Source organism: Crocuta crocuta, unplaced genomic scaffold (assembly GCF_008692635.1).
Source record: "Crocuta crocuta isolate KB4526 unplaced genomic scaffold, BGI_CrCroc_1.0 scaffold35, whole genome shotgun sequence".
In the NCBI taxonomy this organism is placed as follows: Eukaryota; Metazoa; Chordata; class Mammalia; order Carnivora; family Hyaenidae; genus Crocuta; species Crocuta crocuta.
The window spans coordinates 543707-571137 of NW_027530625.1; the positions used below are offsets into that span (position 1 = coordinate 543707).

Genomic DNA, 27431 nt, shown 5'->3' on the forward strand with positions numbered 1-27431 from the left:
ATCTCTGTCTTGGAACAGTGGTTGTTAACCAGGATAGGGAACCTATGAGGAAGAATATGCTTATGTAATGGATGGGAGTTTACTTTGGACATGTGGAATTGGCTTTGAGATGGCCATGGGACACATGTAGCAGAGTTATCCTACATATTCTCACAACATCCTTTGCATACCGTTGTTATACCAAGCACTGTACTGTATTTTTTTTTTTTTTACAAATAGTTTATTGTCAAATTAGTTTCCATATAACACTCAGTGCTCATCCCCACAAGTGTCCTCCTCCATGACTGTACTGTATTATAATTAATTATTTGTCCATTTTCTCTACTGTTGTAAACCTCTCAAAGGTAAATACCTATTATTCCTCACTATAACATTATACATTGTTCCTGGCACATTGTCAGACACTTAATACTGAATAGAAAGGAAGACCTAAACAAATACCTATTTGGAATTAGGGAGAAAAGTTAGAGCTAACAGTATCATCAGCATACCAAAAACAACAACAACGAAAAAGTTATAACCATGTGAGCTAATGAGAGAGCCAGAGAAAAGTAGAACAAGAAGAGGGACAGGGTAGGATTTAAAGAATGGGCAGAAGAAAACCTAAGTGACAGCTGAGAAATATAGTCAGAGGTAGAAAATAGAAGCAAGAAAAAAGTTTCAAAGTAAGGAAATGGTCAGTATTTTCATTTATTTCAGTGGTAGATGATGAGAACTGTAAAGAATTCTTTGGGTTTTGAAATTTTGTATTGATTGATTTTTTTTTGTTTACAAAATGATGCTAGGAGAGGTAAACAAAATACCAGGGCCATAGATGAGGTTTTAATAGTTTTTAAGAGGTCCAGTGAGAGTTGGTGAGAGGTAGGGGAGCCAGATTTTTCAGAAGGACTGCTCTATGAGTGGGGTGTCCTATTGAAGTGGTAGAGGTGGAGGCAGTTAATACTCCTTCAGGAAGAAAGAGTTTCAAGAAAACCGGGAAATACAGATGAATTAGAGCCCTGGAATAGTGGCTGGGAACTAGTACATTTTATCTCAAGCACGTCAAGTTAAATTATAAGTATCGCACACACCTCTTTTATCAAGTTAGGTAGGTCACTTATTGGGAAGTGGTTTTTGCCTCTACTAATTGCACATTAGCAAATTCATGCCATTGCAAGTTCACTGTTTATGTTACTCCTCTGAATGTTAGTAACTAAAAAACAATACGAAGGTCTGATAGTACTTCATCCAAAAAAAGAGACTTCAAGTTTTTAAAAAGTAAACGGTAAACTGATTTATTCAGGAGCCTGCTGCTTTTGAAGGACTGTCAAAAAAGAGCATTGATCATAGGCAGTTCTTTTTTATTTTATTCTACATTAGCTGGGTCTCTAGTGTTTAAAAGGAGATTGAGAATGAAAATCAATCTTCTTTTGGCAAGACCGAGGTGCATTCTTTGCCATGATCTTTGCAGAAGTCCATAGTTAAGCATAGGACCCTAAGCATAGGACCCTGTCACTTAGGGTACAGAACAGTGAATTTAGGCAAAAAGTTCGTAAAGAGTTTTGATATCATGAGACTAATTTCTTCCTTTCTTCCTTTCTTCCTTTCTTTCCTTTCTTTCTCTCTCTCTCTCTCTCTCGCCTGCCTGCCTATATTAAGTAATCTCTATGCCCAACATGGGGCTGAAACTCGTGACCCTGAGATCGAGAGTCTCACTCATACTCTACTGATTGAGCCAGCTAGGTGCCACATGAAACTAATTTTCAATTAGAAAATCTCTAGGGATCTTTTATATGTCAGTAAGGATAAAAGTAATGAAAAGAAATTATGAATGATACAACATATTTGAACTTTTGGGTGTGATGCAGGAGGCTGCATAATTAGACAAAATTAGCTATCATTTTAAATGACTTACTGTCTTTAAAAGGGAATAGAGAAGGAAACATCCCTGAACGTGACTCACCAACCTGGCCCTGTTGGTAACTAAATATGCTGGAGTCTAGGGTATCACCTGTGTAAAAGAAGGAAACAGTTGGTGCCTACCAATACCAGAGTGTGCATGTCTTATTATCTTATTTAAAATGGGATAAAAATCCTTACTCTGTCTATGTTATGAAATTGTTAGGATGATAAAATGAGGTAAAGAGTGTGTATGTTTTAGTAATCTATAAAATACAAAGATAAAACATTTTTATTTAGAGTATTCCTTCACATTTATTTACATATAAACAAATTAGAAAGTGGAAAATAGGAAAGCTATATATTTTGCCCTAAAATTGTGTTTAATAAACTGAATTATCTAAATTAGTTGGTACTTATTAATTTCTCTTAAAATTGGAAGTTAGCTTGAAAAGATAGAACTCTTGGGTGCTTACAATGTTCTATGTGTATTGATAAATGAGATGTACATCTGTTCCTTAGTAATTTTTTTTAGTAGTTCTGTTTTCTAGTAGTTTTATAGTAGTAGATAGTATCTCATTTCACTTATGAAAACTGAGGTTCATTATGATGAAGCTCACGTTGTCATTAAGTAGTACAACCAGTATTCTAACTTGGGTTTTTCCTAACTATTGTGTGCTTTACCATCGTAAGTATGATTTCTTATTGTCAGTCTATAAAAGATGATCTTACCTTTTCATTGGGAGGCTCTTGCTCTTTTCCATCTTTATTTGCCATTTATTTAAAAAAATTTTTAGCAAATATTTGAGCACCTGCTCTGTGCCAGGCATTGTTCCAGGTGCTAAGGATATAGCAGTTAATGAAACAGATGAAAATCTCTGCCCTGATGGAACTCAGGTTCTTGCTTACATGATATTTAAAAACAAGTGATTAAGATGTAAAGTATGTCAAATGGTGGTTGATAGTATGGGGAAAGGTAGGAAGAGAGATGGTAGTGCAGCATGTTTTGGGGAAGAAGCTTGTTTGCTTTGTTCATTAGTTTAAACTCAAAATTGGAATCTGAAGGATGAAGAATTACAGTAGGAGTCTTATGGTAAATGATATCAGGGATTAAAAACAAAAGCAATTACTTTTTGTGGTCTTAAGACAGAGCTTGTGAATACTCTATAGTTTTTCCAGGAGCACATCAAGTTCTGGGATACTGCTTTATTGTGGAGGCCAGAGAAGGGGAATCTTACTGTAATTTTCCTGTACTACTTCATGTTTTGATAAACCTCATTCCCACTGAGTGATTCAGTTTTTTACAGGTGCCAAAACAAATAGTATTTTATAAAGTGTGTTTTCCTATCACCTCCTCAAAGGAAAGAGGTTGAACTTTTAGTCTGCCAAGTCTTCTCAGTTCCATAGTGTAAATACCAAAGTATATTATTTTTTGAATGTAGAGTATTATAGAAAGTTGTCAATGTCTCAGATCATAGCTTTAGAGAAATTTCCCAGGCCCTTTGCTGACCTGTTAGTCACAATCTAAAAAATGGAAAAGGAGTAATTAAGCATGAAAACCTTGCCTAAAGTACTAGTTCTATAAAAGATAAAGATTCCTTTACCCAATTCTGACTGTTTTGGGATGAAGCCCAAATTTGTGTCATTGGAAAAGCATCATAATATGACAGAAAAAATATAGCTTCTGGAATCACAGATAACTGGGTTTAGTTTTTGGCTTTGTCTCTAACCAGGTACATTACAGCAAAGAAACCACTTTAGGAAGAGGATCCAATGAAGGCAAATACATGGGAGTATTTAAGTATATATCCTTAGCAAGAACATTACCTCTTCTAATCTATTTCTCTTTTCTTTATAAGTGTAATTGACATACAATATCCTACTAGTTTCACCTGAAACTAGTCTAAGTCCTTCTCCCAACATGTTCCCAGAGTTTTCTTCACCCTAAATCAGTACCTATTAACCTGTTCAATGTGCCTTTTTTTCTCTGCTAAACTACACACTCCTTTGGGGGCAAGTTCCATCAGGAACTTGTTTATCATGTATTGTTCTTTATGCAGTAGACAGTATCCATTGAACGGATGAAGCAAAACTACATTAAACGTTTTCAAAAAAGTACATTTTGGAGTGTCTGTCTTTGAATGCCACACTGTACATTTAAATTTAGTCCTTTGAATATAAAGCTGTGATAGCCATTTAAACAAGGAAATTGATATAAATAGAAAGCAGCAAAGAGTACTCAAGGATTTGAGCCTTAGTTATGCCTAGTTAAATGACCTTCTCTTGGGGTTGCTGTTTTCTCATCTGATTAACAGTATTGATTGTTTCTGAGTTTCTTTTGAAGTGTAATATTCAGGAATTGTGTAATTCTTGCTGCCAGGTGTTTATTTAGATGTGAGCCTTTGAGGGAAAAATAGTGCTTGGCACATGGTGTATGCTCAATAAATATATGTTCAGTTGAAAACCCAAAGCATAAATCAGGACATCTTAATTGGAGAGATTAAAGAGACTCTCAGAAACTTTACCTTTCTGAGGTATAAGATGCATAGAGCTGGAGCTACTTTTGTTTATTGGTTAAAGCTCTCTGAGTATGTTGTATTGTTTGTTCTGTTGCTGTTTTGGCAACCAAATGGGAACATTGCCATAAAGTATGCAGAACCAGGTTTTTAAATGGTAGATGAGTTTAAGTTTTATTTGAGGAGTCAATAAATAATTGAGTGGCTTTTCATAAGTGACATATTTTTGTGCTTCTTGCTGGGAATTTTTGGCTTGAAACTCTTACTGGTAATGTTCGTGTTAGTTGAACTTTTAAGAAACCATGGGATGGGAAGATTGAGTTTTTAATGGATTTGTGATTTCTTGCTATGTAAGGTATTTCCCAGCTCTAGAATTTCTGTGTGTTCTGCCTTGAATTTATTTCTCTTGAGTGTGAATGTGAAATTTTATTGCTTAAAAATGTCTTGTTAATCTTTGAAATTTAAGTATCAATAAAAAACCTTAGTTATTGTCCTGTGCGCTTTCAATTTTATTTATGTGTACAGCTTTACAGATTAAAGAGTAGAAAACAGAAGTTTAGTAAAATTCATAATTTTCAGAGTCCAAGAATAGAGTTGTAACATATGCCAAAGAAATCACTGTAGGTAGGCAGTTATTCTCAAGAGAATATGTTTTATTTATTTATTTATTTATTTATTTTAAATCAGAAATATCTTGGCCCTAAATAGCATCAAATTCCTTTATTATCTAGAATAAAAAGCCTAAATTATAAGTAGTGAAAGTCTTGGGAAAATATTTTAGAAGTATTTTTTTTAAGTTTTCCATATGTATTTTGTAAGAATTAGAGCATAATTGAATATCTGGCAGACATTCTATATGAGTATCTTTATGGTTTTTGTTTTTCAGGCATTTTTAAAATATTTAATCATTCATGAGTTGAGCTTCATTCTTGAGTCATGGATGACAAGGCTTCTGTTGGAAAAATCAGTGTCTCCTCAGACTCAGTATCTACTCTTAATAGTGAAGATTTTGTCTTGGTTTCCAGGCAAGGAGATGAGACACCATCTACAAATAATGGAAGTGATGACGAGAAAACAGGACTCAAGGTAAAACTCCATAACCTAAAATTCTTTTGCTTAGCCTTGCTAAGCTCACTGCAAAACTTGGCCTATAATAGAAAGGTATATGGAGTGAAAGTGAAAAAATGGAAATAATATCCTAACTTTCTTAATGCTAAAGATTTTTATTTAGTGATAGTGACAAATTTATATTTGATTAAGGATTAAGAATTTTCAATTTGATTAGCTTCTAAATCTTTTACTACCCCAACTCTCAAAACTAGTGGTCATAGTATAAATATTTATTTTAAGTATTGTTTTTACTTTCCCATTAAATTAGAGTTTATTTCTAATTATTTCTTTCGGGACTGGTATATGTAGTGTAAAGACAAGGGCAGATCAGCAATGCTGTTTATTAAAAAAATAAATAAATTTTAGGATTATTGAAATTGAATATTAAATACCTTGGTTATTGGCCACTGCAGTTTGTTTATATTTTCTAAGCCAAATAAACAACGATTACTTCTTTTCATATACACTGCTCATCATTCTCTTTATGGATGTAAATAAAAACATCATTGGTTAATGTCATTTAAAATGTAAATAGCTTTATAAATATTATTGTTCTTGCTTGTGTTTATTGATTCAAAACTATATTATTGAGTATTGACTGTGTGCCAAGTACTAAATCCTGGGGATACAGTGGTAAATAAGGCCACAAAGCCCCCTGCCCTCACAGAACTGTTATTCTAATGGAGAAAACAGACTTTAAGCAGATAAGAAAATGAATATGTTAAGTAAATTTAAGTGCTGTGAAGAAAATCAGAGTGGGATACATGGGTAAAGAGTGAAGGGCTGTTACTATTTTAGAGAATGTTTTGAAATGACATTTGAGCCAGAGACCTAAATGAAATGAGGAAGAAGACCATAGAGGAAGCTGGGAAAAGAGCTTTTTAAAGGGAATAGGAGATAGAAAGATCCCGAGGAGGACCACCCTTATTAGGACAGAGAGATTAGAGCAGACTGAATAAAGTAAATAAAAAGTGGTAAAGATTGCTATCCATTGATTGGCATAGGCTGGATCATGTAGAACTTTCTAGAGCTTGGAAATTTGAACTTATAAACATGAAGGGAGAGTTTTGGAGAAATTTCAATGGGGACATGATGTGATTTATATTTTAAAATTATTATTTTAAATTATTTTAAAAAACAACCATTTTAAGTCTTTGGAAATGTTCTAAAGGAAATATAGCAACTGAAGAAACATTTATTCAAGGAAATTTACTAAAACTTGATAAAGAATTTGTGGTATTTGAACCAAGCCCATTGCTTTCCTCCCCTATCGCAGTTGAGCAAGATGGCCACTCCACATCAGTGCAATCAAGAAGACAGGATTTCCCCCCTCCCCCCAAGCTCCTAGTTGGGAGGGCTGTCTTTTGGGAAGAGCAGGATGATTGCATTTCTCATCCTGCCTCGAGCTACGTTTTGCTAGCCAAGTGTGACTTAGTGGTGGGGGTTCCATTTTTTTTGCCCAGCCCTGTTTTTGGGATAGAGGCTCTACTTTGGGCACAGTGCTGCTGACAATACTGAGTCCAACTGCCCTAGCCTTGGCCTCTAGAGTAGTGGTTCCATACCACTACGGGCAAACAAAAGACCCGAGACTACTACCTCATGTTCTACACCCACCAGGTACTCAGCTTCTAAAGATGGGGTATCACTCAAAATAAAGCATGCTATTGTCCATCCTCCCAACTTTACAGCTGTGGCTTACAGATTTTCTCTGTAATAGGAAGGGCATAATAAAACAGCTCCTAATCTCTTCCCAGAGAAACTGACTTTATTTATAGCAGAGTGCAGAGAAGTTCAAGCCTCAGGATACTCTCATAAACCATAGAGATTGTGGTGAAAGGTAACTGAGAGATTGGTAGACTAATTGGACATATAGATTTTAGTGTAGGCTTGCTAAGAGGAGAGACTGACTTTTAGTGTCAGAACAGATCTCAAACATTGACCTCCAAAACTCTCCCTTCAAACTGATGTCAATGTGAGTAGTTTATTCTGTGCAGTAGTTTATACTCAAGTGCACTGTTGAAAACTTTAGAGCAATTGGCCGTATTAGTGGAGTTTAACATTTAGGTGTGGTCAGAGAAGGAGACCAAGTACTCTAACAAAGCTGCTCTCATCCCAGGATGTCTGTAGGCAAAGCCAAATAATCCCAGAGGAGCAATGTCAGAGGGTTAACACTATGGGAATTAGGGGAATAGAATTTACTAAAATAAGCCATCTAACTACTAAACAAGCAAGCATAAAAAATAACAAGTCCTAGAGTGGAGAGACCAGTACTGTGACTTGGTACAGTGTATTATCTAAAATGTCAAGTTTCTAAAACAAAACTGTGAAACATGCAAAGAAGAAAAAATAATCCATACACCATTGGAAAAAAACAACAGGCAGCAGATACTACTTGTGAGAGTGACATGTTGGATTTAATATGCAAACTCTTCAAAGTAACCTATAAGTTCAATGAACTGAGAGAAATCATGCTTAAAGAAATAGAGGAAAGTATGATGACAATGTCAGATCAAATAGAGAATATCAGTATGGAGACAGAAATTGCAAAAAAGAATCAAATGGAAATTCTGAAATGGAAAAGCACAATAACTGAAATAGAAAATTCACAAGAGGAGCTCAGTAGTAAATTTCAACTGGCAAAAAAGAATGAGAGGTGATGCCATCAAATCGTAGACATTTTCAGCAATGGATTTCAGATCCATTGAAGACGATAAAAGGAGCAGCTTGACTTTACCTGTGTCACCCTTCCTCTAAGACCACACAGCTCAGTGTCAGTAAAGACTTACTCAGCCCATGTTTTCCTCCATGTGGGAAAGTGAAAGCAGGTGATTGCATACCTGGATTCCCCAGCTATATGGGATACTCCCCCAAAAGGCTTACTTTTTTCTCCATCTGGAATATCGAATTGTGACCTACACAACTTGGGAGTGGGTAGTCCTGCTTGGAGAACAGTATCTAAGGCTGGAAATGGAACATATCAAAGAGACACATTTTATTAACTGCTTTGGGAGCTCCATGAGGAAGCCCACTCATGAGCCACTGGGGTTGTCTCACCTACTGGCCCATGGGTACCTCCAAGTTCTCTGCAGCTCACTCAGACACACTCTCACATAGTGACTGCCTTCTTGTGCATGCCGCTGAGGACAAGAATGGTCAAAGTGAGCCTTTGCAGATGGCTAGTAAGCATGCATAGAAACTGAATTCTGTGGGATTGGGAGAAACCACATGCTTGAGTGGTCATCACCATCTTAGGGAATGCAGATGCAATGGAAATCATCAAAAGCAGACTGAATCAAGCAGAAAAAATTACTGTGAACTAGGAGATTATTTAACAGTATCTAGGCTGAAAACAAAGGAAAAAAGTGAAAAAGAGTGAGGAAAGCCTATGTGAACTATGGTATACCATTAAAATAAACAATCTATGCATTATGAGTGTTCCTGAAGGAGGAGAGAGGGGGAAATGGGCAGAAAGCTTATTAACACATAACGAATGACAATTTCCCAAATTTGGAGAGAGATTTGGATGTCCAAATTCATGAAGCTTATAGGTTTTCCCAAGATTTCAACCCAAAATGATTCTTTCTAAGACACATTATAATGAAACTGTCTAAAATAAAGGACAGATTTTGGGGCTCAGTTGGTTAAGCATCCAACTCTTGATTTCAGCTCAGGTCATGATCTCACAGTTTATGAGCCACATGTCAGGCTCCACACTGACAGTACAGAGCTTGTTTGGAATTCTCTCTCTCCCCCTCTCTGTGCCCCTCCCTTCTTCTCTCTCTCTCTCTCAAAATAAATAAACTTAAAAATAAGACAAGGGTATTAAAAATAACTATAGCTAGTGAAATGAATAATACATGAAATGAATAATATAATGAATATGCAATATAAAAAGTTAAATTTATACGTCAAAACTCTAAAATGTTGGGGCGCCTGGGTGGCTTAGTCGGTTAAGCGTCTGACTTTCGCTTAGGTCATGATCTCGCGGTTCGTGGGTTCGAGCCCCGCATCGGGCTCTGTGCTGACTGCCAGCTCAGAGCCTGGAGCCTGTTTCAGTCTGTGACTCCCTCTCTCTCTGACCCTCCCCTTCTCACGCTGTCTGTCTGTCTCTCTCTCCTAGAAATAAATAAAACATTTAAAAAAAAAACACAAAAACAAAAACAAAAAACTCTAAAATGTTGAGGAGAGTGCTGTGTTTGTATATGGTTAAAGTTGTTACAGATGTCAGATGTACTGTTATATTAGTAAGATGTTTTATGTAAGCATCATGGTAACCACAAAGCAAAAATCTATGATACATAAAAGATGAAAAAAGAATCAAGGTATACCACCTTGAAAAATAAGAGTTCACAAAGGAAGACAGCAAAGAACAAGGAAGCTACAGAACAGCCAGAAAACAGTAACATAGCACTAGAATTTCTTATCTATCAATAATTACTGTAAGTGCAAATGAACTAAATTCTCCAAATGATGTAGCGTTGAATGGATAAAAAATAAGAACCCTCCTCCCCCCATATTCTGGCTGTTAGAGACTCATTTCAGTCTTAAGGACATATATAGACTCCATGTGAAGAGATGGAAAAACTATTCTGTGCAAAAGGAAACCAAAAGAGAGCAGGGGTAACAGTTTATAACAGACAAAATAGACTTTAAATCAATAACTGTAAGAAGAGACAGAGTATAATGTAATGAAAAATGGGTGAGTTCATTAAGAGGATATAATAAGTGTAAATATCTATGTACTGAGCATCAGAGTACCTAGATATATTAAGCAAAAGAAACAGATATGAAGGAAGAAATAGACAATACAATAATAATAGGGAACTTCAGTACTCTATTTTAAACAATGGAAAGATCATTTAGACACAAAATTAATAAGGAAACTTTGGACTTGAACTATACCTTACACCAAATGGGCCTAACAGGCATACATAGAACATTCTGCCAACAACAGAATATATATTCTTCTCAAGCATATGCAGAATATTTTCCAGGATGGATCCTATGTTAGTCACAAAACAAATCTTAACAAATTGAAGACTGAAATTATGCCAGATATCTTTTCTAGGCATAGTGGTGTGAAGTTAGAAATTAATAACAAGAGGAAAACTTGAAGATCAACGTATTTGGAAATTAATATACTCCTGAACAACCACTGGATCAAAGAAGAAATTCAAAGGGAAATTTAAAAAAATCTTGAAACAAGCAAAATGGAAGCAACATATTTCACATTCCATAATGCTTATGTGGAATCTAAGCCAAACTCAAAGTAATGTGGTGGTTGCTAGGGGTAGGAGGTGATGGTGGGAGAAATGAGATGTTAGTCAAAGTACAAATTTTCAGTTATGTAGTTATCAAGTTTTGGAGATGTAGTGTGCAGCATTGAGACTATAGTTAACAGTACTGTATTATATAATTACTTGAAAGTACCTAAGAGAATAAATCTTAAATGTTCTCACCACACACAGAAATGATAATCATGTGAGTTGGTGGATGTATTAACTACACCACATGATTGTGTTAATCATTTCACAATATATACACTTAATCAAATCATGTTGTACACCTTAAACTTACACAGTGTTTTATTTAGATAAGTCTTGATAAAGATGTAATGAAAATAAAGACCCACGGATTTTTTTCATAGAAAATAATTATGAGAAGTGTTTAAAATCTTTTAAAAAATGAACTATTTTTACCACGGTCATCAAGAAATATCAAAATAACTAAACTAAGTGGAAGAAGACATGCCCTCCCTCTGAACAAAGGACAATGCTATTTATATATAATTCTAGAAGATGCAAACCTAATCTTTAGTCACAAACCACTCAGTGGTTGCCTGGGGGTGTGATTATGGGACAGGGATAAAAAGTAGGAGCACAAGGGGTTTTGGGCATTATAGATATATCCAGTAACTTGATGGTAGTGTGTGCATATGCCAAAACGCACCAAAGTGCACATATAAAATGTATGCACTTAAATGTACATATGCTTTCTTTGGGAGCACATATATTAAAATTGGAATGATACAGAGAAGACTAGTGTGACCCCTGCACAGGATGATACATAATATACATCAAGTATACCATATTTGTTTTTTTAAAGGAAGGGATTAAACAGATTTTATTATTATTACATATTTAAATTTTTTTTTTTATTATGTAGATTCCACTCCCAGCATGGGACTTGAACTCACAACCCTGAGATCAAGTGTCACATGCTCTACTGACTATGCCAGCAAGGCACTCCTTAAAGAAGGAATTAATAAACTTGAAGATCAGTAGAAACATCCAAAGAACAGAAAGAAAAAATAATGAAAAGTGAACAAAGCCTCAGAGAAAGATGAGATGTTATTAAGTGTAACAGCATACTTCATGTGTTTCAGAAGGAGAAGAAAGAAATGAGCAGAAAAAATATTTGAAGAAATAATACCTGAAAAGTCCCACATTTATTTGTTGAAAAATAATAATCTACACATCTAGGAAACTTACCACCCTCTAAGATAAATTCAGAATGATCTACAAAAAAGCGTATCTTAATAAAATGTTGAAAAAACAGAGATAAGAAATCTTGAAAGTAACAAAAGAAAAATGATTCATTTCCTACAGGGAGACCTCAGTAAGATTTATAACTGACTTCTTAGCAGAAATAGTGGAGGCTTGAACCCAGGGGGATAAACTATTCAAAGTGCTCAGACAAAAACTGTCAACCAAGAATCCTAGCAAAGCTATTCGTCAAAATTGAAGGTGAAATAAAGACATTCTGAAATAAATAAAAACTAAGAGAATTTACTGCTATCAGAACTGTCTTATGAAAACTACTAAAAGAAGTTCTTTAGGCCAAAAGCAAGTGACCTCAACAATAATTTTAATCCATAGCACCATTAAAGATAATTGTGTGATAATAGAGACAGTGTTAAGTACATTTTTTCTCCTCTTTCATATATATAACATGTACATGTTGTACCTATAACATAAAGAAATAGGATGTATTTGCCAATCACAGAAAAATAAGTAGGAGCAGAACTATGTTACAGTTTAGTATGACTTAATATGGTAATTCAAAGCTATAAGAACAAATAAGGAAAACTAGAATTAATAAATTATAAGCTATAAATGTATATTCTTCTCACCTTCTTTAAAAGAATTCTATAAAGGAACAATTATAAAAATCTTTTGAATTTGTAATGTTTATAGATACAATATGTATAATAATGCTATGGTGGGGAATACTGCTAAATTTGAGTAATTTTTTGTAGTTACTAGAATTAAGTTAGTATAAATCAAACTAGTTCTAATAAATTAAGATAACACATGGTAAGTTGCAGAGCAACCAGTGAGATGGGGTGTGTGTATGTAAATGTATGTATATCTATATCATTAAAGAATGTCAGTGCTATATTAGAAAATATTTACTATTAAAAAAAGCAGTAAAGCATGAATAAAGGAATGGAAAATACATGAAACATGCATGAAAACTAAAAAACAAAATGGCATACCTAAATTGAACTGTATCAATAATAGCAAGATGAATGGATTAAGCAACATAATTTATAAAACCATCAACAGTGGATAAAAAACCATGATCCAGCTTTATATTCTCAGCAGAAGACACACTTTAAAGATAAAAACATTTAAAATAAAAGATGGGAAAAGAACTGTCATGCAAACATTATGGGATATAGCTTACATATGTATAGGAAAATATTCTATATTATGGGAGAAGGAAAAATTCAAATCAGTAACCTAATCTTTTACTTTAAGACACTGGGAAAAGAAGGGCAAAGTAATTGTAAAACAAGCCAAACTAAGGAAATAAAGGGCAGAAATCAGTGAAACAGAGAATAGAAAAATAATAGAGAAAAATCAATAAAACAAGAACCTGGTTCTTTGAAAAGTTCAATAAAATTGATAAAACCTTAGGTTGGCCAAGAAAAAAAAAATTACTAAAATTAGAACCAAAAGAGAAGACATTCCTAGCAAACATATGTTAAAAAGGATTATAAGACTATTAGGAACAGTAATATGCCAAAAAATAAGAGAACTTACTGAAATGGATAAATTTCTAGAAAAACACTAATGAAGCAGTGTGAATAGACCTATAACGAGAGGTTGAATTAGTAATAAAAAATGTACCCATAAAGCAAGCTCAGGCCCAGATGGCTTTATTCCCTGAATTCTATCAGATACTTATTCAGATACTTAAATAAGAATACCAGTTCCTCACAAACTCCCCCCTAAAATAGAAAAAAAAGAGGATATTTCCTAACTAAGTCTATAAGGATGATATTGTGCAATGTCAAAATTAGACAAAGACATCACAAGAAAACTACATACCAATATCTCTTATAAATTGGCACACACAAATATACTTATTAATTCAGCTGTATGTGAAAAGGATTACATACTGTGATCCAGTAGGATTTATCCCGAGAATGTAAGTTTGGATTAACAACTGAAAATCTATTAATGTAATATATCGATGGAACTAAAAACAAAACCACATGATCATTCTTATTTTTTATTTTATTTTTAATTAAAAACATTTTTTAATGTTTATTATTTTGAGAGAGAGATACACAGTGTGAGTGAAGGAGAGGCAGAGAGAGTGGGAGAAACAGAATCTGAAGCAGGCTCCAGGCTCTGAGCTGTCAACACAGAGCCTGACACAGGACTCGAACTCTTAGACCACGAGATCATGACCTGAGCTGAAGTCGGACGCTTAACCAACTGAGCCACCCAGGCGCCCCAACATGAGCATTTTTAGTAGACACAGGAACATTGTTTGCTGAAATGCAACACCTTTATGAAAATAAAGAAATGCAGAAAATAAATCAACTATAAATGGAACTTCTTCAGCCCGATTAACAGTCTCTCTGAAAAACAGCTAAAATCATTCTTGATGGTAAAAGAGTAGATTCTTTCCCCTTAAATTCAGCCTCAAGACCTGGATGTCTGCACTTACTACTTTTGGTCAGCATTGTACTGGAGGGTACCAGCAGGGCAGTCAGGCATGCAAAAAATATAAAAGGTATCCAGATTGGAAAGAAGGAAGTAAAAACTACCTATTCGCAGTTGACGTGATCTTGTATATGGAGGACCCCAAGAAATCTAAAGAAAAATTATTAAAACTAATAAGTTTAGCGATATTGCAGGGTAGAAGATTAAATATACAAAAATTCAGTTTTATTTTTATACATTTGCAATGAACAATCTTTAACAGCGAAAAAGCAGTTTATAATGACTTGAAAAAGAACGAGATAGTATGAAGTTAGACAAAAGTGCAAATCTTATGCTTTGAAATCTGCAAAACCTTGTTCAAAGAAAATAAAGGTCTAAATAAGTGGAGATTCATCCAGTGTTCATGCATCAGAAGATCTATTGTGAAGATGGTATTACCCCTCAAACTGATCTACACATTCAGTGCAGTCTTAATAGAATCCTAGGTAACATCTTTGTAGAGAGTTACATGCCAGGTGTAAAATTCATTTTGGATAGCAAGAGACCCTGGATAGGCCAAAATAATCTTGAAAATAAGTTGGAAGACTCAGACTTTGCAATTTCAAAACTTACTATAAAGCAGCGGTAGTTAAGACAGTGTGGTATTGACATAAGGCTGGGCATATAAATCACTGGAATACATTTGAGAGTTCAGAAATAGCACAGAGCCTGATGCAGGGGTTGAACCCATGAACTGTGAGATCAAGATCTGAGCTGAAGTTGGACGCTTACCAACTGAGCCACCCAAGCACCTGTGATAAAATATTTTATTATTTAAAAAAATTTTTCTTAACATTTATTTATTTTTGAGAGACAGCACAAGCAGGGGAGGGGCAGAGAGAGGGTGGAAGATACAGAATCTGAAGCAGGCTCCAGGCTCTGAGCTTTCAGTATGGAGCTGGATGCGGGGCTTGAACCCACGAACTGTGAGATCATGACCTGAGCTGAAGTCGGATGCTTAACTGACTGAGCCACCTAGGTGCCCCTAAAAATATTTTAAATTGACTTTGGTGTTGGTTCTGCTTACCTGTGAATATACTGAAAACCATAGAATGTACACTTTATGTGGGTGAGTTGTATATGAATTATATCTGGCCTACTCTTTGGAGAATTGGCTGTAAAGAGGCAAAACTGGTAGTAAGAAGAGTCGATAGAAGGCTATTTTAGTTAGTGCCAGGTTGGCTCAGTTGGTTAAGCCTCTGACTCTGGATTTTGGCTCAGGTCGTGATCTCACAGCTCTGATTCAGGATATATTTTCAAGGTAGAACTGATAGAGTTGGCAAATTATATATGGGATTTGAGGCAAAGAGGGAAATAAATAATGATTCCTAGATTTTGGTCTGAGCTGTAAGGTATATGGCAGTGCCATTTACTAAAATGGAAAGAGGACCAGGATTGGGTTAAAGGGATCAGAGGTTTAGGACATTGATGAGATTGATCCTCCAGAGTGACTGTGACTAGCATCAACAGTATATAGATGGTATTTAAAGCTGTGAGACTAGGTAAGATTACCCAGAGTGAGCATTAGAAACTGAAGAGTTGAGTGAAGGGCTGATTCTTATAGAATTCAACAGTGAGAGATGGAAATGAAGGAAAAACTAGCAGAGAAGACTGAGAAGATATAACTAGTGAGATATAAAGAAAACTGGGAGATTTGGAATGCCTTGGAAGAGAGATGATGAAAGTGTTTCAAGAGAGTGGGAATAACCAGGTATGTTAGATTCTGCTGATAGGTTGCTTTAGATGGTGACTGAAAAATGATAGGATAGAGGCCTGGGTGATCCTTAGAAAGGGTGTTTCTTTGCTTGTTTTTTGTTTTCAAGAGAGATGGGATCATTAGCATTAGTGTGGATTGGGTAGTAAGTGGTAGCTGAGGAAGAAGTGGTGATAGTGTTGACAGCTGTTTGTTTAAAAAAAAAAAAAAAAGGCAGAGAAATGGAGTGGTAACTGAAGAGTAGTAGGGATTCCGGTAAGGGATTTCATGATATGTATGTACTGATAAGAGTTACTCAGTAAAGAAGGGGACATGACTAGTACCAGAGAAGAGCAACGTCTTTGGTTAGATTGGGAAGAGAGGTTTCCTTTGTGTAAGTGGAGGGGTTAACCTTAGGAACAATTTCTGTAATGTGAAGGAAGACAGCATAAATGATACGCATGCAAGTAGATCAGTCTTCTTTTTGGGTTTCTTCCATTTAAAAATTTTCTTGTTAATTTTTGAAGTACTGTTTGACTTACTCTTCCTGTTTCTAATTTGTTGAATCATTTATGGTGAATGGGAAAGATCCTCAGGGCTCCTTCAGAGAACTATTTTTTGTGCTTTCTCATATCTTGTTTACTGAAAAGAAATGTTCTGTTGTTTAGGAAATTGAGCAATATGTTCTATAAATTTAAAATGTTTCCTGTGTGTATTTCCATGCATTTTCAGTAATCTATATACTATATTGGTTTATTGTATGTAGAAATGGTAAGTGGAGAATAGAATTATTGTTAAATCTTTGATATTTGTCATCAAAGTCAAGTATAATAGGATTACTGCAAACTTGTTCCTCAATGATGCTGACTACTGTTTTTAAAACTGTTCTCTCAGCCACTACTAGATTTTAAAATTGCTTTGGATTTAGAAAATACATTTTTCCCCAAATTTTTATTTAAATTCTAGTTAGTTGACATATAGTGTAACTTTGTTTTCAAGAGTAGAATTCAGTGACTTATCACTTACATATAACATTGTGGAAAAATACATTTAAAAGTCTGTTATACATCCACCCCAAAAGTCCTAATTGAGTGTTTTGTTGAATTATTCAGTTGATAGGTAGTAATCTACCAAATGCTGTTTTTAGGCACCAAAGTTGAGAACTCCCCATTTTTGGGACTATGATGACCTAGAAAACCTAAAAATGTCCAAATATGAAATATTTAGGAGAGCTGGATGAATTGTAACAAATCCCTTTCATAGCTGTATTCACAAGAAAAGTAAAGAAATCCCAAAAGAACAAAAGCAAAGAAGGACACTGAAAGTCAGAAGTATACATATAAGTTGACACTGGGGCTCTACTGGGAGAATTTGCTGCTTTATGATCAGTGGGCTTGGGTTTTGACTAAATTGGGGAAGAGATAGGCTTTGGGTTTTACAGAGAGGGGTGTTGGAACTGAGATTTCCTCATATAACACCTTCAAGGGATGATACACCCTAATCGAAAGGATAGACTTGGAAAAAATAACTTGGTTACAGTCATAGGAAGAAAATAAGGATGCTTATAAAATCTTAGGTTGGACACAGGTTTGGAGGGGAGTCTTGTTGATAACTTGTTCCAGTGGGCTTGCCTTCAGGTATTTGGGGTTTGAATTTACACTACCTATATGTTACTGGGTTGGTAATACCCTTAGGGCACCTGACAGAATCAATTGCAGAACTATTCTGGAGGGACATGCTTGCCACCCAGGCTGCATGGTATTTCTACAGATAACCCTGATACAGAGTATCAAACAATCCAAAATTTATAAAGAGCAAGAGTAGGCAAACCCCAGCAGGATCAAATCTCACCAAAACTTGGGCATTTGAATTATTAGCTGTAACTTTAAGATAGATATGATTTAAATGATTGAAAATTTAAAGAAAAATTTGAAAATATTAGGATAGAACAAACTATTAAAAAATTTAAAAGACCAAGCAAAATTACTGAAAATTAGAGCCAGTAAAGTTAAAGGTACTAGTGGGGCACCTGAGTGGCTCAGTAAGTTAAGTGTCCAACTTTGGCTCAGGTCATGATCTCATGGTTCATGGGTTCTAGCCCCACATCGGGCTGACAGCTCAGAGCCTGCTTCAGATTCTGTGTCCGCCCCCCAATCTCTGCTCCTCCCTGCTCCTCCCCTGTTTGCATTGTATCTCTCTCTCTCTCTCAAAAATAAACGTTAAAAAATTTTTTAAAAAAAGTTAAAGGTACAACTGCTGTGTTAAATAGTAGATTAGACATGGTTAATGAGAAAATCAAATATCTGCAGAAAGAACTGAGGAAATTACCCAGAAAATAGAATAGAATGGGAGAGAAGGAAGTAACTTGAGATAATAGCTTAATATTTCCCACAAGACATAAATCAGCTTCAAGAAACAGAGTGAGTTCCAATTAGGATGACAGTGGGGGTGCCTGGCTGGCTTAGTCAGTTAAGTGTCCCTCCAACTTTTGATCTCAGCTTAGGTCATATCTCATGTTTTGTGGGTTTGAGCCCCACAATGGGTTTTGCGCTGATAGCATAGAACCTGCTTGGGATTCTGTCTCTCCCTCTCTTTGCCCCTCCCCCAGTCTCTCTTTCTCTCTCAAAATAAAAAATAAACGTAAAAAAAAAAAAAAAGGATGACAGTGAAACTGCAGAATATCACAGACAAAGAGAAGCTCTTAAAAGGCTGAATGAGTATCAACTGGACATGGTTCCTGCTTATATATATAAGCAGATGCTTCTAGCTTAGGGTAGATGACAGTTTGGATTCTTGCTGCAGTGGATTGTAATAGTCTTTGCTTTGTAACAGACTACCTCACATCTCAGAACTGAGTGGCTTAAAACAGTTTATTAGTAATTTCTAATGATTTTTATGCATTGAGTGGGTTGTTTTGCTGGTCTTGTTGTATAACTTCGTTCATGTTACTTCGTTCAGTGATACATTGGCTGGTGACTGGGCTTGATTGGGATGGCTGAGTCTTTTCCTGTGGATTTTCATCTCAGACTTCATCACAGCAGCATGGTGCTTCTCGGGCAGATGTGGAAGCTGTAAGGTAGCTTTTAAGGCTAAGGCTTAGAAATTACAGCACTGTCACTTCTGCCACATTTTATTGATCACAGCAAGTCACAGGGCCAGTCCATATTCATGGATTTAGGGAAATAGACTGTTTATCTTGATGGAGGAGCTGTAGAAATATTGTGACTATATTTAATTTTCAACATTAATATGGTAGGTAAATGCTACGGTAGGGATTAACAAAGGGTGGTATAGAACAGAAAGGATGGAAATTTGTCTCAGCTTGGGGAAAGAGAAGATAATGCTTTAGTTAAGCCCTTTAAAGAAGAGTCTTATGGGGCACCTGGGTGGCTCAGTCGGTTGGGCGTCCAACTTCGGCTCAGGTCATGATCTTATGGTTCATGGGTTCGAGCCCCGCTTCGGGCTCTGTGCTGACAGCTCAGAGCCTGGAGCCTGCTTTGGATTGTGTCTCCCTCTCTCTCTTACCCTCCCCTGTTCATGCTGTCTCACTCTCTCTCTCTCTCTCTCTCAGAAATAAATAAAACATAAAAAAATATATTAAAGAAGAGCTTTATGTGATGATGTAGTTACAAAAAACACATATTTATCTTTATAAAATGTTTTGACAACTCACATTGAAATCAGGAAACTTTCTTAAATTCAGAATATGTATTTTCTTTACCTGACTCCCCTGGTGTAGGAATCTTCTACCCTTAGCTGTTAACCAAAGATACTCTATAAGTCTTGGTTGGGGATACATTGATGAGCTAGTACTTCTTTGGTGCAAAGTTCAGTTAGAGAATTTTTAAATCTTTTTCCTTTTGAAAAATCCACGAGACATTATTTTAGGTGGAAAGAAGTTGACAAGCTGTATTTAAATAGCTGATAAAGAAGTCACCCCTTCTCACTTAGCTTTGCCTAAGCTAATTTTCTGACTCCATTTCTGATACTACTTGTTTTAGTATCAGGTGATTTTAAAAAAAATTTTTTTTAATGTTTTATTTATTTCTGAGAGCAAGAGAGACAGCATGAGCTGGGGAGGATCAGAGAGAGAGGGAGATACAGAATCTGAAACAGGCTCCAGGCTCTGAGCTAGCTGTCAGCATAGAGCCCGACGTGGGTCTCGAACCCATGAACCATGTGAGATCATGACCTGAACTGAAGTTGGATGCTTAACCGACTGTGCCACCCAGGGGGCCCTAGTATCAGGTGATCTTGTCCTCTGATGTAGATCTTTTATTCAGCAAACAAAGTAACTGAATTATGAACACACAGTTTAATTAAGAGGATAGGGTGATGGTGTGGAGACACATAAGTAACTATGTCATTATAAAATTCATCAAGTGCCAGAATATAGATAAGAACATAATTATTGCCTATAAAAGCAAAATATTGTAGACTAGGTAACAGTTTAGCAAAACCTTAAAGAATGATTAAGAATTACTCAAAGAAGGGAGTCTGTGAACTGTAGAAAGGTCAAGAGGCTTGAAAAGGGCTTAGGGTGGGGCCACCTGGGTGGCTCAGTCAGTTATGCGTCCGACTTCAGCTCAGGTCCTGATCTCAGGGTGTGTGGGTTTGAGCCCCGCTTCGGGCTCTGTGCTGACAGCTCAGAGCCTGAGACGTGCTTCAGATTCTGTGTCTCCCTCTCTCTGACCCTCCCCTGCTCACACTCTCTCTCTCTCTCTCTCTCAGAAATAAATAAAACATTAAAAAAATTTAAAAATTAGGGCTTAGGGTTATGATCACTGCATACAGTAGAATTGAATGTGCTTGCTTTTTTTTCCCACTCAAATGGCCTTTTTGTTATTTGTTTTATCTTATTATACAAATAATGTCTGCTTGACACACAAAATTCAGACAATAAGAGAAGTAAGTAAACCCCAGTCATAACCCCATTATTTAGCAACACAATCATAAATATTTTGGGTCTTTCTTCACTTAACTTTTCAGGATGAATTCACAAGGTACTGTTCCTTCTCTTTCCCTTTTTAAGTTAATAATTCCTAATGGTAATTTTAGATTGTTTCTCTGGTCCTTCCTTCATGCAGTAAGATAAAGAAATGGGTCGTCAGAACAGCTGCAGTTTATAAATGAGGCACAAGGAGATTCAGTGATTTATCAAAGATCACAGAATGAGTATGTGAGTGGATTTGAAGTTAGTAACAATACTTTCCAGTATCCAGATGGGACTTCTGATTCTTTTGTGCCTTGCTTTCTAAAGGTAAAACTGAGATTTATGTACTTGTTTCAAGATGCCATAGCTTTTACACTGACGCTGAGTAAAATTACTCAGTCTGAACCGTTTTCATTTATATTTTCATTACAGTCTGACACAAGTAGTGGGAACTATAGACCATCAGGAATTTGTCTTTAATTTTCTCGATATCTTTGGATATCCCCTCAAATACCAGAAAACCAGAGTCATTAGTGTTTGTTCACTGTGATTATGGGAGGAGTTGGTTGCTGGGGGAGCAAGCTGTGGGGAAATGGGGAGCTCTGTGCCATCTTCCCGCCTCCTCTCTGCATTTAAGTCCCTTCTAAAATGAAGAGCTCTCACAAAAAGCTGAAGGGCACACAGAGTGAACTTCCCCTCCCCTCTTTCCCTCTGCACCTCCCCCTTGCCCATGCCCCACTCCCTTCTGGCCTCAGTTTGGTGATTTCTGTTTGAATGCAGCAATCCTGTGTGTCCTGGAGGGCTGGGCTGCTGGCGTGGGGTCCCTGCATGCCCCCTGGTTCAGGCTGCGCGGGTACAGGTGGCCTGGCGCGGGGGACGTGGTTGTGTTGACTGCCTGCTTGTGGCAACCATCTGTGCGTGTTGGGCTGGTGTGTGGCTCTCCGCGTGCAGACACATGGTCACGAGTCCTACCACATTGCTTAGGTAGGAAAAAAAAATCATGTTGGTGCATTTGAGTAGTGAGCAGTGACTTCTTTTTGATTAATAGCTTCACACTAAGTGCTTCTCATTTTGCTCTCTGGAACAATAAAGACTAGGTACAATTAGAATAATCTTCACCTTTCAACCTAGAGAGCTCTTTTGGTCTGTTTGTATCTTCACTATTTAACACGTTTCACTATCTTCAAGTGTACACTGTCATTTCCTAAGCATACTTTCTTGAAGACAAAATCTCTACTGGAACAAGATCCCAAACTGCCTAAAGTAGCTTTGGATAACTGTCAAATTAAGTGGGGCCGAGTTGGTATTGTTTCAGAGAAAGGAAACCGGCTATAAAGTTAGAAGTAGAAAATTAACACCAGGAAATGACTTTGGCTTTTGCCTTTGAAACATTTTGTCCTTTGCTTCTATAAATACAGTTTTGCTCTTAAGGAAATAGACCTTTAGTCAATTCACCATATAAGTTACTACTTTTATTTGATACATTAGAAAGGACAGATGTTTCACTATGGGTCTTTCACATGAATAGTTGGTGTGTTCTTTACTTTTCTCTGGATAATGGAAAGTGGAAGAACTGCTTTTTGTTGTTTGCTTTTTCAAACCTCCTCTCCAGAAGGTAGCTCAGAATTTATTTAGAAACAGTGCAAAATGGGGGTCGCCTGCTGGCTCATTTGGTGGAGCATGTGACTCTTGATCTCAGGGTTGTGAGTTCTGGCCCCATGTTGGGTGTAGAAATTACTTAAAAATAAATTCTTTAAGGGGCGCCTGGGTAGCTCAGTTGATTAATTGTCCAACTCTTGATTTTGGTTCAGGTCATGATCTTGTACTTGGGATCGAGCCCCATGTTAGGCTCTATGCTGACAATGCAGAACTTGATTGGTACTCTCTCTGCCCCTTCCTGCTCATGCTGTCTCTCAAAATAAATAAACTTTTAAAAAATAAAATCTTTAAAAATAAAAACTGAAAGTCAGGTGGGGAAATACTAATTAGATGCTTAGTTGGCAGGTACTGTGCTGTAGAAATGAGATAATCCCTGTAAAAATCATATATAATGCCTTAATTATAAATAATAAAAGCCCAGTAATCATATTATTATTGTATCATTGAACCCCCATGACATGACAGTCCTATGAGATAGATACTAACACTTTCATTTTAGAGATGAGGAAGTTGTGGCTCCCAGAGGTTAATTTTCCCACAGCCAACAGAGTTACTGTCAGAGCCATGTCCCATACTCAGCTCTGTCTTATTGTGGAGCCCAGGATGTAAGTACAGGTTGCTGTTCACATGGTCTATATGTGAATGGTGCCCTGGAGATGTGCCACAAGCCAGCTCTTGTCCCTACTGTTTTTACTACCTCCCTGCTTTATAAGCAGAATTGTGAATAAATCACTTGCCATGTAGTCTCTGTCCTTACAAACATTTATGTCTGTGTTTACAATAGCTGCTAAATTGGGTACTTTATTGTTTTTTTCCCCCTCAATTCAGACTATTTCTTAAACTACTGTCCCTTCCTCCTCTTAATCTAGTTTACACAGAGATGAACATAAATCTAAATATGACCACTGATTTCTCCATACATACCTCCTTTGCTTTTTTTATTTTTAAATTTCTGCCAAATTAAGTTAGAAGTCTTTGTTGGACTTCAAAATAAAATTGTTTTGTAGCATGCTAATTGGTTTTGCTCAGTATTCTTAGTAAATGTTAAACCTTTAATGAATCTCAGAATAATGGGAAATGATGCTATTTGTTTTGTTTGTATTTAAGTAAACAAAGCTAAAATTAAGCATTCAGATTTCATTTTATATAACTAAACCAAAGTCTGTAGAATATCCAGTATCAAAATTGGTAAAATAATACTACGTTTGCTTCTATTCTTTGCATTTATAAAACTCCGTTCAGTAAACCTGTATTGCAGGTGCACTATGCAGTAAATCTATCCAAATCTTTGGGAATAAAGATAACTTAAGTAGCAATCTTTGCTATCTAATAATGCCAGTCTGGTTCTCTAAAACATGTATGCTCATATGATTGTAGCACTCCTTAAAAAGGAACTAATTAAACCCCATATAATGGGGTTAAGATTTCCCAGAGGAGGTAACAGAATTTAAGCTTGGTCTTAACAGAAAGGAGAAGAGAAGAGGACTTTCCAGGAAAGGGAACAATCTATAGAAAGTCTAGATGCTTGAATATTTATGGTATGTCTTGGGGAAGTTGATTAATTTGATGTGTCTGATAAAAGATGGAAGTGTAAATTGGGCAGAGTTGTGAAAAATTCATAGAATATAGTTACAAATTTGGGCTTTATCTTATGGGAATTGAGGAAACATGGAAGGGTTTAAAAATAAGTCAGTGCTTGATCAGAACTAGGATTTGCAGTTGTAACTTGAATGGCCATATGACAGATCAGAGAGAAAAAGAAGGCAGGGAAACTCTTACCTTTCCAGTAGGCTTATGTAAAATGAAAGAAACTGTCCTGTGGTATTACCTACATAGAGGATGGAAAAAATGTACGATTGAGCAAGGATCAGTAGGCTTTGTAAGTAGTGTGGGAATGAGAGGAGTGATGGGTGATTGTCCCCTTGATTGGCCCACTAAGTGGATAGTAATACTTATTTGGGGGGAAAAAAAAGCAAGGGTGGCTCTTGGCTAGCTCAGTCTGTAGAGCATGCAACTCTTGATGTTGGGGTCATGAGTTTGAGCCCCACAATGGCGTAGAGCTTGCTTAAAAAAAAAAAAAAAAAAGGATACCAAAGGAGGATTGGATAGTGAGTTAAGTTTGACACACTAAGTCTGGAATATCTAGCCAAAGAATTCTCTCCAGCAGGGAGCTGAGGAAGGGGTTGTAGATTATATTAGGGATTGTTTGTATATAGTTGGCAGCAGATGAGGCGGCCACAGGAGAGCCTGTAAAATGAGGTTATTGCCAAAAACAGAACCCTGGTTGAATATCTTTTGAGATGCAATAGAAAAAAATAAACCGTTGTGTCCTCTTTTGTAGAAACCGCGTTTTTTTTTTCAAAATTTAAAAAACAGACCTATGTTTTTTTTTTTTAGCACAGTTTTAGGTTCACAGCAAAATTGAAAGTACAGAGATTACTTCTATAACTCCTGCTCCCACAAATGTATAGCGTTCCCCACTGTCAATATCCTCTTTTTATTTTAAATTTATTGAGGTAAAGTTTACACACAGAAACATGTAGCCCCTTTAGGTGTATAGCTTTAGTGAATGCAGACTCTTACATAACAACCACCACAATTAAGATACAGAATATTTTTACCATTCCAAAAAGTTCCTTTGAACCTTTTTTTTTTTTTTAGTGGATCATCTTCTCTCCTTCCCAGCCCCTGACAACCAGTGATCTGATTTCCTGCCCCTGTAGTTTTGCCTTTTCCAGAATTCTATATAAATGGAAACTTACAGTGTGATGGAGCCTTTTGTGTCTGGCTTCTTTTACTTGGAATAATCCATGTTATTGTGTGTATTAATAATTCATTCCTTTTTACTGTTGAGTAGCATCCTATTGTATAGTTATATGGCAGTTTATCCACTAAGCAGTTGATAAACGTTTATATTTAGTTTTTGGTGATTATCAATAATACCACTATAAACATTCACAAATGGGACATAGCTGTTAATTTTTCTTGGGTAAATACCTAGGACTGAGCCATATAGTAAGTGTGTATTTAACTATGAAATTTACAAAAAAACCGCTAAAGTAACTGTACCATTTTGCATTCCCACTTGCAGTGTATGTGAGTTTTTCAGTTACGCATCTTTGCGAATTCTTGGTATTGTCAGCATTTTCTGGTTTTTAATTTTAGCCAGTATTACAGGTGTATGGAAACATCGTATTGTGATTTCAATTTCTGTCTACTGGCTAATGAATTGTTTGCCACCTTTATACCTTTTTTGGTGAAAATGCCCTTTTTTTAAATTGGGTTGCTTGTTTCCTTAATGAGTTATAAGATATTCTTGGTATATATATTCTGGGTATAAATCTTTCATCAGATACATGATTTGCAAATATATTCTCCCAAGTCTGGCTTGTGTTTCCTCATTCTCTTAGTAGTATCTTTTGAGCAGAAGTTTCTAGTTTTGATAAAGCACATTTTATCAGTTTTTTCTTTTATGCCACTTTTTGTGTTGTAAGAAATATTTGTCTCAAGATTTTCATAGATTTTTCTCCTTTGCTTTTCTTCCGTAGGTTATATAGTCTTAAGATTTGCATTTAGATCTGTGATCCATTTTGCATTAATTTTTGTATGTGATGTGAAGTATTGGCTAAGATTCATGTCTTTACATAGCTATGGATGTCAGGTTAATTGTTTTAACACCATTTATTACATTTCTCCATTGAATTACCCTGCCAGCTTTGTTGAAACCAACTGGTCATATATGAGTCAGTTTATTTCTGGATTCTGTTTTGTTCCAATGATCTATATATCTATCTTTTACTAATACTGCAGTGTGCTGATTGCTTTACCTGAAGCTACATCTGTTTTAGAGATGATTGTGTTTTCTGTTGAGAATGCTGTTGGTAGCAAGGAACAGAAAACCCTGCCAATAGTGGGCTTATTTTGTGTTAATAACAAAAAGTCTGGCAAAAAGCAGTTGTTGGTTTGTTTAAGCTATTTATCAATACCAGAGGCCAACAAACTACAGTCTGCTGGCCTAATCTGGCCTGCCACTTGTTTTGTAAATAACCTATGGCGGTTCTTCAAAATGCATGTGGCCGGGCTCTACTCTTGAGACTGATTCACTTGTTAGGGTGGGAGGTGAGGGGAGGAAGGGAGAAGCAAGTATTTGAATTTTAACATGTTTCTTGGTAGTATTAGTAATTATACTATGTAGTCATGGTTAAAAACCATTAACCTAAGTTTGATTCTTAAGAGTGTGGTGCCTGGACTAGCAGTATCACCATCTACTGGAAATTTTTTAAAAATGCACATTATCAGGTCCACCATACTTACTGAATTGGAATTCAGTTGGTGCCCAACACTTTGTGCCATAAAAATCCTCCCTATGATTCTGATGCATGCCAGAATTTGAGAACCTTGGAAGGCATTGCTGAATTATTTCCCAGATAAACCCAGGGAAGACTGTCTTTAAAAAGAAAACGACAGAGCTGACTCAGTCAGTGGAGCATTCTACTCTTGATATCAGGGTCATGAGATAAGCCCCATGTTGGGCATAGAGATTACTTAATAAAAAAAAATTTAATAAAAAAGAAGCTTTATTGGCCTAAGTATGTATATTGTAATGTCACAGACAGCAATTTTGAAATTAGATTGAAAGTTCA

General features: G+C 36.1%; 1 protein-coding gene and 1 non-coding gene across 4 annotated transcripts in view; both read left to right on the forward strand.

The window, feature by feature from the left end:
* The first annotated feature begins 5282 nt into the window (after positions 1–5282).
* RABGAP1 (RAB GTPase activating protein 1) overlaps positions 5283–27431 on the forward strand; it is a 153473-nt gene continuing 131324 nt past the window's right edge. For 2 of the 3 annotated variants that reach the window (XR_013336093.1, XM_077768190.1), the window contains exon 1: positions 5283–5480. Coding sequence is in view for 1 of the 3 variants with exons in the window: in XM_077768190.1 (XP_077624316.1) it covers positions 5331–5480 (150 nt within the window). In the remaining 2 variants the exon portion in view is untranslated. The remainder of the gene's footprint in view (positions 5481–27431) is intronic. The other variant, XM_077768191.1, reaches the window with a different exon arrangement.
* Positions 11493–11599, forward strand: LOC144235077 (U6 spliceosomal RNA). Its single transcript, XR_013336132.1, has one exon. It is a non-coding gene; the product is annotated as a U6 spliceosomal RNA (small nuclear RNA).